At 38.4% G+C, this 13,037-nt stretch overlaps 2 protein-coding genes across 5 annotated transcripts in view; both read right to left on the bottom strand.

Annotated features, from left to right (window-relative positions):
- The window catches only part of LOC143691274 (aldo-keto reductase family 1 member C23-like protein), a 460,654-nt gene that overhangs the window by 274,426 nt on the left and 173,191 nt on the right, over positions 1–13,037 (bottom strand). The gene's annotated exons all lie outside the window — the stretch shown is intronic.
- The window catches only part of LOC143691271 (aldo-keto reductase family 1 member C23-like protein), a 40,948-nt gene continuing 35,869 nt past the window's right edge, over positions 7,959–13,037 (bottom strand). For both annotated transcript variants that reach the window (XM_077169525.1, XM_077169526.1), the window contains 2 exons: positions 9,436–9,518; positions 7,959–8,186 (listed from right to left, as the gene is read on the bottom strand). In XM_077169525.1, coding sequence (XP_077025640.1) covers positions 8,144–8,186; positions 9,436–9,518 — 126 coding nt within the window. In that variant the 3' untranslated portion in view covers positions 7,959–8,143. The remainder of the gene's footprint in view (positions 8,187–9,435; positions 9,519–13,037) is intronic.

Raw genomic sequence — 13,037 nt, 5'->3', positions numbered from 1 at the left:
TGTTTCTCCTCTGACTGGATACTCTAGAGATTATGGCCTTTTCAAGCAGTCTAACTAACAGACAGTTCTCATTTTGATTATGTTTTTAATCCCAATGACCCTGGTCATTACTTATTTAGACTTGTTTTTACCTAAATAAGGATTTGACACCAATTGTGGGCTTATGTCAGAAGTTGTCTTCTTACCCTGACTGCATGACTGGCCTGAGCTAATTTTGCAGCCCCTTCTTTAGTTAGTTTCATTTTTCCCTCTCCATGCCATTTTGTGTGAAAGCTAAGCTTAATCCTATTCTTATAGATTTCCCCCTCGTTTTGTTCCTGAATCTTTTTAGCTTTCATATTTGTCATGGTCAGGTTCATGTGTCAACTTGGCCAAGTGGTGGTACCTGTTTGTCTGGATGGGCAAGTGCTGGCTTGTCTGTTGCAATGAGAACATTTCATAGAATTAAATAATGATCATGTCAGCTGCATCCACAGCTGATTCCATTTGTAACCAGCCTAAGGGGAGTGTCTTCTGCAATGAGTGATGCTTAATCTAATCACTGAAAGCCTTTAAAGAAGGATTCAGAAGAAACAGGCTCTCTTCCTGGTTCAGTTGGCGAGCCTCTCCTGTAGGGTTCATACAGACCTTCCGTTGGAATCATCAGCTTCAGAGCCTGCCCTGTGGATTTTGGACTCTGAGTTCCCATGGTCACGTGAGACACTTTTATAAATTTTATATTTGTGAGTGTTCCCTGTTGATTCTGTTTCTCCTAACTAACATAGTATTTTAGTTTTTTTTTCAAACTTGCTAGGAGCTTTTTCACATTTTTCATCATAGGGATCTTCTTTAAGGAGGTACAAATTGTTGTATTTGTATTGAACAGGCATTTGCTTGGTTAGGGCAGTCTTAATTAACTTTTCAGTTAGCCCTTGGGCACATGGGATGATGCAACACCTCATTACTGTTAGTATACTAGCTATAATGATTAAATAAGTGAAATGGGCAGTGCCACCCTTTCCATTTTCTGAACTAACTTTCTAACCATTCCGTGAAGGTGTTACTAATGCTTTTTGCCAATTCTTCAGATAAGACTGTTAAGCCTTGAGAAGCTTTTGTGATAGTTCCATCTGGGGCTGTAATATTGGGGATGAATGTATAACAACTACTTCAATCATAACACAAACACCTCCCTTTTCAGTTAGCATCATATTTAGGACTGTCCTATTTTCCCATGTCATCCAACTAGTAGCTTGTAGTTGTCCCGAGATGCCCTTCGCTGCATCTCTAGTGTAATTGATAAATCTTTGTGGATTATAACATATGTAATTAATCCAGTCTACATTTTTATTAATCATGATCCACCAAAATAAAAATGACTCAAATCCCTCAGTCATTTGATTTCTGGATTTAAACTCATCCAGACTTCCTTGTGGTACCCCTATACTGTCTAAATAAATTTGGTGGTAGAAGGAACTAAGTAAGCTTCTTTTCTTCCTGTTTCTCTGGATTTGAATATTCCCTAACAACATCCTTTCCAGCTAGCTTTTCAGCATTACCCAGAGAGACCTAACAGGGGGCTAGTTCCCTAGCTCAAAATGACCTAACATTTGCAGGATATTCAAGGCAGAAGACCTGAAGCAAATCATAAAGACAGGAACAGGATATGGAGATACAGATGCCTGGGTGGAAGGATTAAATATACAGTCCATAGTCAAAACAAAGCAACTGCAATGCTTGTGCAATAGGCTGACCTACTGCTCTTATTGTGCCCTTTCCAATAGGTATGGAGAAACATGAAGACAAATTCAAATGTATAGTACTCATTTTTCAAAATACTATCCCAGTGAAAATTATAGTATGTTGTCCTCTCTTTTCCCTCCAGTAAAAGTGGAAGCATCAAGGCCATACCGGCTTCCTGCTTCAGTCCAGGAAACAACTCTGCCTGTGTCTCTAGATGGGGAGAGGGGCTCCAGGATCTTGGGACCATGGCCTCATGTACCCAAATGTAGGATGCAACTTAGGATGGTACTAGCAATTTCTCCAGTTTAACCATATTCCGAGTGGACCTCTGGTGGTATTGTGGAAAGGCATCCTCCAACCAATATTGACTGAGGATTGGAAAGGGACCTGTGCTCTGGTTCAATTGGCTGTCCCATTCACTCTCGCATTTGAAAAAGAGGAGGAAATTCAAATCTAGGGAAAAAGTAAGAAAAGAAGCTTACTTAGTTCCTTCGATGACTGAATTTTTTTAGACTGCTTAGGGGTATCACGAGGAATCCCAGACAAGCCCCCAGAGTTGTTGGAAAGAGAGCCCTGCCTGGAGGAGAATGAACACTCACCTAATTGTGGAGAAAAAAATAATGTATTTACAATCTTGAAAGAAAGGGTGCACAACCAAAATGTGGTGGCAGGCGCGCCGAGTGACAGAAAGCATTAACATTTATTCCCTAATCTTAATACACAACAGGTCCTGCTCCTATTTCTCTGCTGATTGGCTACTCCAGAGGTTATAACCTATTTAAGCAGTCTAACTGACAGACAGTTTCCAGTTTTGATTACGTTTTACTTTCCAGTGACCATGGTAGTTACTTATTCAGACTTGTTTTTATTCAGACAAGGATTTGACACTAATTCTGGGCTTATGTCAGAGGCTGTCTCCTTCTCCTGTCTGTGTGACTGGCCTGAGCTAATTTTGCTGCCCTTTGTTTAGTTAGGTTTATTTTCTCATCCATGTCATTTTGTATGAAAGCTAAATTTAGTTCTATTACCACTCTATGCATCTGTATCTCCATATCCTGTTTCTGTCTTTATGATTTGCTTCAGGTCTTCTGCCTTGAATATCCTGAAAACATTAGGTCACTTTGAGCTAGGGAACTAGCCCCCTGTTAGGTCTCTCTGGGTAATGCTGAACTGAGTTTAGCTTTCATACAAAAGCTAAGATAGAACTAATTTTCTCTTACTTACAGTCCTGGTAAGAGAAAAACTGATTCCAGGTTCAGATCATACTTCAGATTAATTTTTACTCAGAACAATATTTATTAAAGTGTAATTGCTTTGATTTTTCTTTCAAGGAAACAAAAACACTGTAAACATTAGCAATGAATGAATGGTCTTTCAAATTTCTTATGTTTAAATTACATTTGGCTCATACTGATGATGATTCCTTGTAATAAGCTATTACTTCTACACAATCTTAAACTCAAGCTAAAGTAACTAATTACATAAAAATCAAATTAGTGTATTCAGTTTTCATAATAATACAACAAAGTGAATGTTTATGGAATATGTAGAGAGTGGCCTGTACTCGTGCATGATGAAAATGAACATTTTAGAAATAGAGTCAACACTGAAAGAATAAATTTCAAGGGCTAGCTCCACATATTGCATAAATGAGGAAATTTATTAATATAATTTGACCATTCACATTTATTTTAGTCAGAAACAATCCCAAACATTTATTAGAACCCATAAATTTGATAGAAAGTCTGGAATTGTAATAGTGTTCCCAATTAATATCATCCTGAATATCATCCTCTTCTTCCCACAAAAGAAAAGCAAATCATAACGAAGTAGAAAAAAGTATTTAAAAAGGGAAACTTAATAAGTTACAAATGAGATAAAAGAGCAACTTGAAAAATTTTACTCTTCAATACCTCTCTGATTTTATATGAGACAACCCTGAGGAGGTATACTGGTTTGAATTTATTATGTACCCCAGAAAAGTCATGTTTTAATCCTCATCCAATCTTATGGGACCAGTCATTTCTTTTAATCTTATCCAACACTGAAGGTTGGAAACTTGACTAAATTATCTCCATGGAGATGTGGCATGCCCAATTGTGGGTGTGACCTTTGATTATATGGAGAGAGATGTGACTCTACCCGTTCCAGATGGGTCTAAAAGTGAAAAAATCTTGGAGAAAGCAGAAATGACAGAAGCCTCAGAACTGAGAGAAACCACACAACAGAGCTGACACAGAAGCTGACACGTGGAGAACAGAGACACGGATGTTCAGAGATGCTTGGAGCCCAGCAGGCATCACTATGAGATGTTAAGCCAGAATCTGAAGGGAAGCCAAGAGATGAAAGACAGCCCTGGAGAACAAAGTGAGGAATCCCCACAGGAACAGAGGGTGAAAGCCAGCAGAGCCCAGAAGCAAGGGACCAGCAGATGCCAGCTGCATGACTTCCCAGCTGACAGAGGTGTTCCTGACCCATTGGCTTTCCTTGAATTAAGATACTTTTCTATGGATGACTTAGTTTGGACAATTTCATAGGCTTAGAACTGTAAACTTGTAGCTTATTAAATTCCCCTTTTAAAAAGCCATCCCAGTTCTAGTATCTCACATTCTGGCCGCTTGCAAACTAATACAGGTGGAAAGATAGAACTTTTTGGTACATATTTGTGCTGGTTTGAAAGGATGTATGCCCCCTAGAAAAGCCACATTTTAAACAAAATCCCATTTCATAAATGTATAATAATACCTATTCAATACTGTATGTTTGAAACTATAATCAGATCATCTCCCTGGATGATGTGATTTAGTCAAGAGTGGTTGTTATACTGGATTAGGTGATGACATGTCTCCACCCATTTGGGTGGGTCTTGATTGGTTTACTGGAGTCCTACAAAAGAGGAAACATTTGGGAGAATGAGATTTGGAGAGAGCAGAGAATGCTGCAGCACCACAAGGCAGGGAGTCCATAAGCCAGCGACCTTTGAGGATGAAGAAAGAAAATGCCTCCTGGGTAGCTTCATGGACAGGAAGCCAGGAGAAGCAGCTAGCAGATGATGCTGTATTCACCATATACCCTTCCAGATGAGAGAGGCACCCTGACCATGTTCACCATGTGCCTTTCCAGATGAGAGAGAAACTCTGACTGTGTTTACCATGTGCCCTCCAGTTGAGAGAGAAACCATGAACTTCACTGGCCTACTTGAACCAAGGTATCTTTCCCTGGATACCTTTGACTGGACATTTCTATAGCCTTGTTCTAATTAAGACATTTTCTCGGCCTTAGAACTGTAAACTAGCAACTCATTAAATTCCCCCTTTTGAAAGCCATTCAGTTTCTGGTATATTGCATTCCAGCAGCTAGCAAACTAGAAAAATATTTAACATTTGCCACTTAACTATTTTTCTATTTATCCAGGTAGAAATGACCACTTTGTTTTGGGTCTGGTCTTGTAGCACTCCAAACTGCTCAATGATGCATCTATCCCCCTGTTCTTTCAAATGGGACTTAGTAATAAATGGACTTCAGCATGTTAAGAAAAAAAAATGAATAGAGCATCTGCTTTGGTAGGTAGTCAAGAAAAATGGGAAATTCAGAAAACAGAGTTGCCATATCTCATTATAAGACCAAAAAAATGGGAGAAACAGATCTTGAGAAGTCCTGTTATTTTGAGGTAGAGTCATTCTTGCTCATGTTTGCTGACAGACAGTTTTCTCCTGACTGCCCAGAAAATATAAAAGCCCATGTCCAGGACTCATTCATGGCCTTGGTGGCGTGGTGAAGGACAGCAAGGGAAGATGGGGTGAGTGGCTTGTCATGTTTCCTGACTCACAGCTTAGCACAACACAATTCCAGGAGGGAAAAAGGGCAGGGCAAGTTAACCTCACCATTAAGCAATCATAAATAGTCTCTAGAAGGGGAAAAAAGTTATTTTCCTTTGGAACCATGGAAAGGTTCAAGGTTTCTGTACACATTGAAATGCAAGATATTGATTCTAAGAATCCCTGAAAAGAAGAAATAAGTTTAGCAACTTATAATCCTAGACTCCAAATCCTGACAATATTACATAGCTTTTGGGGGGGGTTAGGAGGGTGTATTCATTTTTTATTTGTTTATTTCTTAAAAAAAAGCCCCACCTCTGAGCTTTAAATTTAGTATCTCCCGTGCAGGACCCCAACATATCAATTTCTGAGTAACTCTGCAGAGTTCTATACATCTTCTGGTCACATACCAACAAGAAGTTACATTTAAATATTAAGTATTAATTAAGTGTTAATACTTAGCTATATAAGTATTAATATATGTTATCTACATGTCAGGTAATGATGGTCTTTCCCCATCCACAGCCCATAAGACCAAGCAGAGTGTCTTAGCTCTCTGTGGCGATGATTCCACCACTGACTATTTCAGGAGTTGGAGTGCTAATGGCCTTGGCCTGGTGGGTCATAAACACCCGGGAAATGCAGGAAACAGTGAATATCAGGCTTTTCTAAGGTTGCAGATTCTGGTCTGATCTAGGAGTCCACATTGTTCATGGGGGTCTTTCTAGGAATCCATGTCTATTGATTTGTGTTAGTTGAAGGAGAATAAGCCATAAAATGAATATGTTCAGGCTTCATACAACAGAGCTGACCCTTTAAGAACAAAAGACTTACTGTTTTCTGCATCATGAGTTATATCTTCCCTAAGATGTGGATACCATACATGCAGGGACTGTGGGAAAAGAGAAGGAATCTAGAGTCCAAAAGAGAGTAAGGACACACTCAGGACTGGAGAAGATGCAGGGGCCCTCCTGCCCCCACCCAAAAGCACCTATCCAAACCAAGAGGAGATTCCTTAGTGCAGCTGCTTACTCCTGGAACAGTATCTATTGTTGGTTTTCATGTCACAGGATTTCAGATGAATAATAGAAATAATAATTACTAATGGAAATGGAAAAGTCAACATCAAAGACAAAGGTAAAGTCAAAGCCAAGGGTAATAGACAAAACAGCAATAGCAATGGTCATGGGTAATGGGTAATGGGGATGGCAATGGGAATAATAATTTCCTCATGAAATAGGAACAGGGATAGTAATAGTAAATAGTGGCAATGACAAAACTATGGCTATAATTCAGCACCTTTATCGAGGTACAATTCATGTGTCATGTAGTACATCTATTATAATTGCATAGTAAGATACTTCTAGTGAACTGATAAAATTATGCAATCATAACCACAATCCATTTTTGGAGTCTTTCCATCACTCCCAAAATGTTCCTATTTGCAAGCAGTTCCTTCTCTCAATTTCAGTTTTAAGCAACCTCAGAATTATACTATGTCTACAGAGTATGTCCTTTCCAGAAATTGCATGTAAACATAATCATACAATATGTATTTGTTTGTGATGGGCCACTGTCATTTAGCAAAATGATTTGAGCTTCATCCTGTTTGTTATAGATTGCAATAATTTTTTTTTGGGTTTTTTGTTGTTCTTTTTTATTTTTGTTGTTGTTCTTTTTCTGTTGTTGCTTATTTTTTTTGTTTTATTACCGAGTAATATTCAACTTTTTTATTCGATTCACTGGTTGTTGGGCAATTGCATTGTTTCCAGTTTTGGGCTACCATGAATAATGTTGCTATGAACATTTGAGTAAAGTCTTTGTGTGAATATAAGTTTTCTTGGCTCTCCAGTTCATACTTAGGCATGGAATTGCTGTCAATGAATGTCCAGGCCCAAATATTTGAACTAATTTAAGCCTACAGCATTCTCAAGAAAGCCTTTGATAATATTTCCCTATGAGTGAATGTGCTCTACTCCCTCTGCTGAATGCACTTATCTGAGTCCATCCTTTCAGACTGGTTGCCTTCCTGGCTCCCTGGCCATCAGTCACAGTGACCTCTCCTTCCCAAACTCCCTGGATTTCTGATCTTCTGAGCTGCACCAGGGGAGGACTTGTTGTGTTGATGTTCCTTTTGACATGTGCCTCACCTTCACAACTATATGGCACAGGATGTTCCTCAAAGTGCTAAGGAAACACTGACTGAAACATATTTGCTGCCAGCTGCTTTACTAACAGGATGCAAATGCCACCTTTGGTGTCACCCCAGGAATGTGTATATTATTTATGTGATCTCCCTTGCTTTTCCTCAATCTCTAGGCAAATCTAGTTGTGGCTGTAATGAACAGACGGAAACAAAACAGAAGTCAACAGAGATAGAGTCTGGAGTATATAAAAATCTTTGTGTAAAATTAAATCTTAATTGTTTTGCAAAGCTGCAATTTAATGCCTTTCTTATAGATTTGAATCTAGGCAAGTGTGAGCTGCTAAGCAGCACAGATTACACCAGAGGTGATGTCTCCAATCACCAGCATCTGAGATACTCCAGTATCACTCTGCGCACACAGGAGCTCCTGGTAGAAGGTGTGGTGAAGTTCTCCCTTTCAATATTCTTCCATAAATGGATACTCAGGGTGGCCAATCGCACTAAAATGAGAAAGAACAGTGGATAATGGGGAAGCCATGACTGCATTTCTAGGGTGACACAAACATTTTCTAGAGAGCTGACATTATGGTGAAAATTTTAAATTTTATTTACTGGCTATTGATAAAGCCTACCTCTTTACTGCCATTAACATGACAATAGAGTAAAGTTTATATTAAAATTAATTATTTATTCAAATTATATTCACATGCATGGGATTTAATACACATTGTTGGAGTTCTGCAGGTAATCAAATATATTCTCCCCTCATAGCTCCATGTGTAAATAAAACAAAGTAATTTCTGGTTTTAAAATTTTGATTTCTCACTGAAGGCAGAAACCGATTCTTCTTTTACAAGTAAAAACTCTAGGTACACATTCAGGACTAATACGTTTTTAAGATGCTTCACATTGGTGACAATAATTTTCATTTAAATAATTCATTAATTATTTACTAACTGACTATGACATGCGATATACTAAATAAAATTCACAACTGGACAGAGTGAAATGTAAAAGATATCACCTCATAATCATGGAGATTATGATACCATAGCATGATCTCTGTATAATAATAACAGTACATAATACAAAGTGATAGAAAAATTATTATGGCTAAAATAAATTGTTGGTGGTGAGAGTTTTTTGTTTCTTATCATTCTCCTGATTTCTCCAATAGTTTCCAATTATATTCTTCATTTTTTTTTGCATCACAATAATTAGCAATGGTAGGACAATATAGACCTATTTTTGAGTACTGAAATATCATTGTTACCCTTAGCATACATTACCACATGATTTTTATTATGAATGAAATTCCCAATAGCTTTCATAATTTCTGTTATCATGGTAAGGCACAGAGTGCAGGTTTGGAAGGAGCAGATCATTAATACAGATTTAGAAAATTTAATTGAGCTACATTTGAAATTTCCATTGTGTATTTCTACTGTATTGCTGTAGAAATGAGAGTCTGGTAGAGAAGTTGGAGATTCTGCAATGATATTTGGTTGCTCTGAAAAGTTACATGGAGAGAAGAGTGCAGAGTGCATGTGGACATCCAAGCTGACCCTGGCCCTGCCTACCCCTCTGCTGAGTTACTAAACAGAGCTCTGGAGTAAATTCAGTAAGAATGTTTTAGGAAAATTCCTATCCTTCTCTCATATTGACCTCTGCCTTCTAGGTATTGAGACAAAATGTAGAGGACTCTTACTTATCATCAGACAAAAAAGAAGCCATAATTTTGTCACTTACAATTCAGCATGGATATAGCGAAGATTTCGATTGATCCCATCTAAGACCTTCATGTCCTCTTCTGGCAATTGAAATTCATAAACCTATTAGGGAAGTAGAAAAACATTTATTAGGTTTAGAACATATAATTTCAATCTGGATAAACTATAGTAATCATCATAATTAAAAAGGATATGAAAAGAACAAATATTGTATGGTCTTTCTTAGAAAATATTTAAAGGAAAATTGGGCCTAGATTTTAAGTTCTTATGGCAGTCATATGTAGTCCAGAGTGTAAAAGTTATTTCTAGATTTTGAGATATTGTGCTAATTATGTATGGCCTGGTATCTCCCTGAAACTTTGGCTACCTGTGTGACAACTAAGATTTAGAGTTAGAGTTATGCAGCTCTTAAAGTCAGCATTGCTACATACAACTGCCTAAAAAAAAAAAAAACTTGGAAAAATTTAAAGAGAGATCAGATAAATTTAAATTAGATACAAGAACAGAGCCAATTGGGTCAGGACTAAGGTAAATCAGAATACAAGGGTGAGGATGACATTGTTCATATTTTAAAACTTCACTTACTGAATGAGGTCAAAGGAAGGGAAGTTTATTTTGTCCAAAATCTAAGTTTTCTGTGGTGTATAATCTAACTCAACCTGTCCAGATGGCTCATTTAAACAACCTAAACACATGTAGCCCAGAATGGGAATGATGGCTGGTAACTCTAAATAACTTAATGTAGTATCTGGATACATCCTGTATTGGTTTGTTAATGCTGCCAGAATGCAATATACCAGAAATAGAATGGCTTTTATATTTGGGCCATTCTTTCTTTCCTCTTTTCTTTTCTTTTTTTTGTTTTCATGGTGCATGGTCTGGAAATCAACCCAGGTCTCCCACATGGAAGGTAAGCATACTACTGCTGAACCATCCATGCACCATGGAATGGCTTTTAAATGGGGAATTTATTAAGTTGCAAATTTACAATTCTAAGGCTGGGAAAATGTCCAAATAAAGTTATTATCAAAAGATGGCCTTTAACAAAAACTCAAAAATGGACAGCACAATAATACCTAATTGTAAAGTAATCATGTTAAAACACTGAATGAAGCTGCATCTGAGCTATAGGTTTTTGTTTTGTTTTGTGTTGTTTTGTTTTGATTTTACTATTATTACTTTTATTTTTTTCTCTATATTAACATTCTATATCTTTTTCGGTTATGTTGCTAGTTCTTCTAAACCAATGCAAATGTACTAAGAAATGATGATCATGCAGCTATGTGATGATGTTAAGAATTAATGATTGCATGTGTAGAATGGTATGATCTCTAAATGTTGGGTTAATTTCTTTTTTTCCGTTAATTAAAAAAAAAAAAAAAGAGAAGGGATAATTGGAGATGAAGGGATACAGACTGTACAACGGGACTGGATATAAAAACTCAGAAATGGACAGCCAATACTACCCAATTGTAATGCAATTATGTTAAAACACTGAATGAAGCTGCATGTGAGGTATAGGTTTTTTGTTTTTGTTTTTTTTGTTTTTTTTTTCTTTCTATTATTGTTTTAATTCTTATTCTGTTGTCTTTTTATTTCTTTTTCTAAATCGATGCAAATGTACTAAGAAATGATGAATATGCAACTATGTGATGTTATTAAGAATTACTGATTGTACATGTAGATTGAAATGATTTCTAATTGTTTTGTTAATTCTTTTTTTAATTAATAAAAAAAAAAGATGGCCTTTAAAAAAGAATAGGGGGCGGGCCGCGGTGGCTCAGCGGGCAAAGTGCTTGCCTGCCATGCCGGAGGACCTCGGTTCGATTCCCGGCCCCAGCCCATGTAAAAAACAAACAAACAAACAAAATACAATAAAACAAGAAAATGTTTAAAGATGTTTCCCTTTCTTCCTCCCTTCCTTCCTTCTCTCTGTCTTTCCTTCCCTTCCTTCCTCTAAAAAAAAAAAAAAAAAAAAAAAAGAATAGGATACAACAAAGATGGCGGGTTAGTAAGGTACGCACGTCTTAGTTCCTCCTCCAGAGCAACTACTAGGTGACCAGAAACAGTGCAGAACAGCTCCCGGGGCCACTGCAGGGATCGGACACATAGCATACCCCAATCTGGACTGGCTGGACCGACTGCGAGACTCCGCTGCAGTGAGCTCCTCAAGCGGCGCATGCTTCCCCGGGCCATGGCGGCTGGCGGCCGGCACCCCTCCCTCCCTCCTTCCTGGACCAGCTTAGAGTTTGGAGAGGCCAGTTCCCCAAGCCGTGGTGGCCGGTGGCCAGCACCCCTCTATCAAGGGCGGCTTCCCGGACCAGCTACAGTCTCGGATTAGCGAGTTCCCCAAGACGCGGCGGCCGGCGACCAGCGCCCCTCACCCACAGGCGGCTTCCCACTCCAGCGGTGAGTCTCGGATCAGAAAATTCTCCAAGCCACGGTGGCAGGTGGCTGGCACCCCTCCCCCACAGGCGGCTCCCTGGAGGGAGAGGAGGGAGTCTCTGACAGTGGCAGGGACTGGGTCCACCAAACACCAATAGTGGCACTAATAAAGGAGCCACAACATCTTTTGCTGGTGGGACACGCAGACAGACTAGCACCACATACTGGGCAGGATAAAAAAAAAAAGAGCCCAGATATGTCACAGGAAAGTCTTTTAACCTGCTGGGTCTCACACTCAGGGAAATCTGATGAAATGTACAGATGCCAGCAAAAAATAACAAATCACACCAGGAAAATTGAAGATATGACCCAGTCAAAGGAACAAACCAATAGTTCAAATGAGATACAGGAGCTGAGACAACTAATTCTGAATATACGAACAGAAATGGAAAACCTCTTCAAAAACCAAATCAATAAATTGAGGGAGGACATGAAGAAGGCAAGGGATGAACAAAAAGAAGAAATGGAAAGTCTGAAAAAACAAATCACAGAACTTATGGGAATGAAAGATACAGTAGAAGAGATGAAAAAAAACAATGGAAACCTACAATGGTAGATTTCCAGAGACAGAGGTTAGAATTAGTGAACTGGAGGATGGAACATCTGAAATCCAAAAAGAAACAGAAACTATAGGGAAAAGAATGGAAAAATTTGGGCAGGGGCTCAGGGAATTGAATGATAATATGAAGCGCACAAATATACATGTTGGGGGTGTTCCAGAAGGAGAAGAGAAGGGAAAAGGAGGAGAAAAACTAATGGAAGAAATTATCACTGAAAATTTCCCAACTCTTATGAAAGACATAAAATTACAGATCCAAGAAGTGCAGCACACCCCAAAGAGATGAGACCCAAATAGGCTTTCTCCAGAGGTCAAAATGAAAGAGAGGATCTTGAAAGCAGCAAGAGAAAAACAATCCATCACATACAAGGGAAACCCAATAAGACTATGTGCAGATTTCTCAGCAGAAACCATGGAGGCAAGAAGACAGTGGAATGATATATTTAAATTACTAAAAGAGAAAAACTGCCAATCAAGACTTCTATATTCAGCAAAATTGTCCTTCCAAAATGAGGGAGAAATTAAAACATTTTCAGACAAAAAGTCACTGGGAGAATTTGTGACCAAGAGACTAGCTCTGCAAGAAATACTAAAGGGAGCACTAGAGTCAGATACAA

The sequence above is a fragment of the Tamandua tetradactyla genome, chromosome 7 (genome assembly GCF_023851605.1).
Source record: "Tamandua tetradactyla isolate mTamTet1 chromosome 7, mTamTet1.pri, whole genome shotgun sequence".
Taxonomy (NCBI): Eukaryota; Metazoa; Chordata; class Mammalia; order Pilosa; family Myrmecophagidae; genus Tamandua; species Tamandua tetradactyla.
This window is presented reverse-complemented; position numbering and strand designations above follow the sequence as displayed.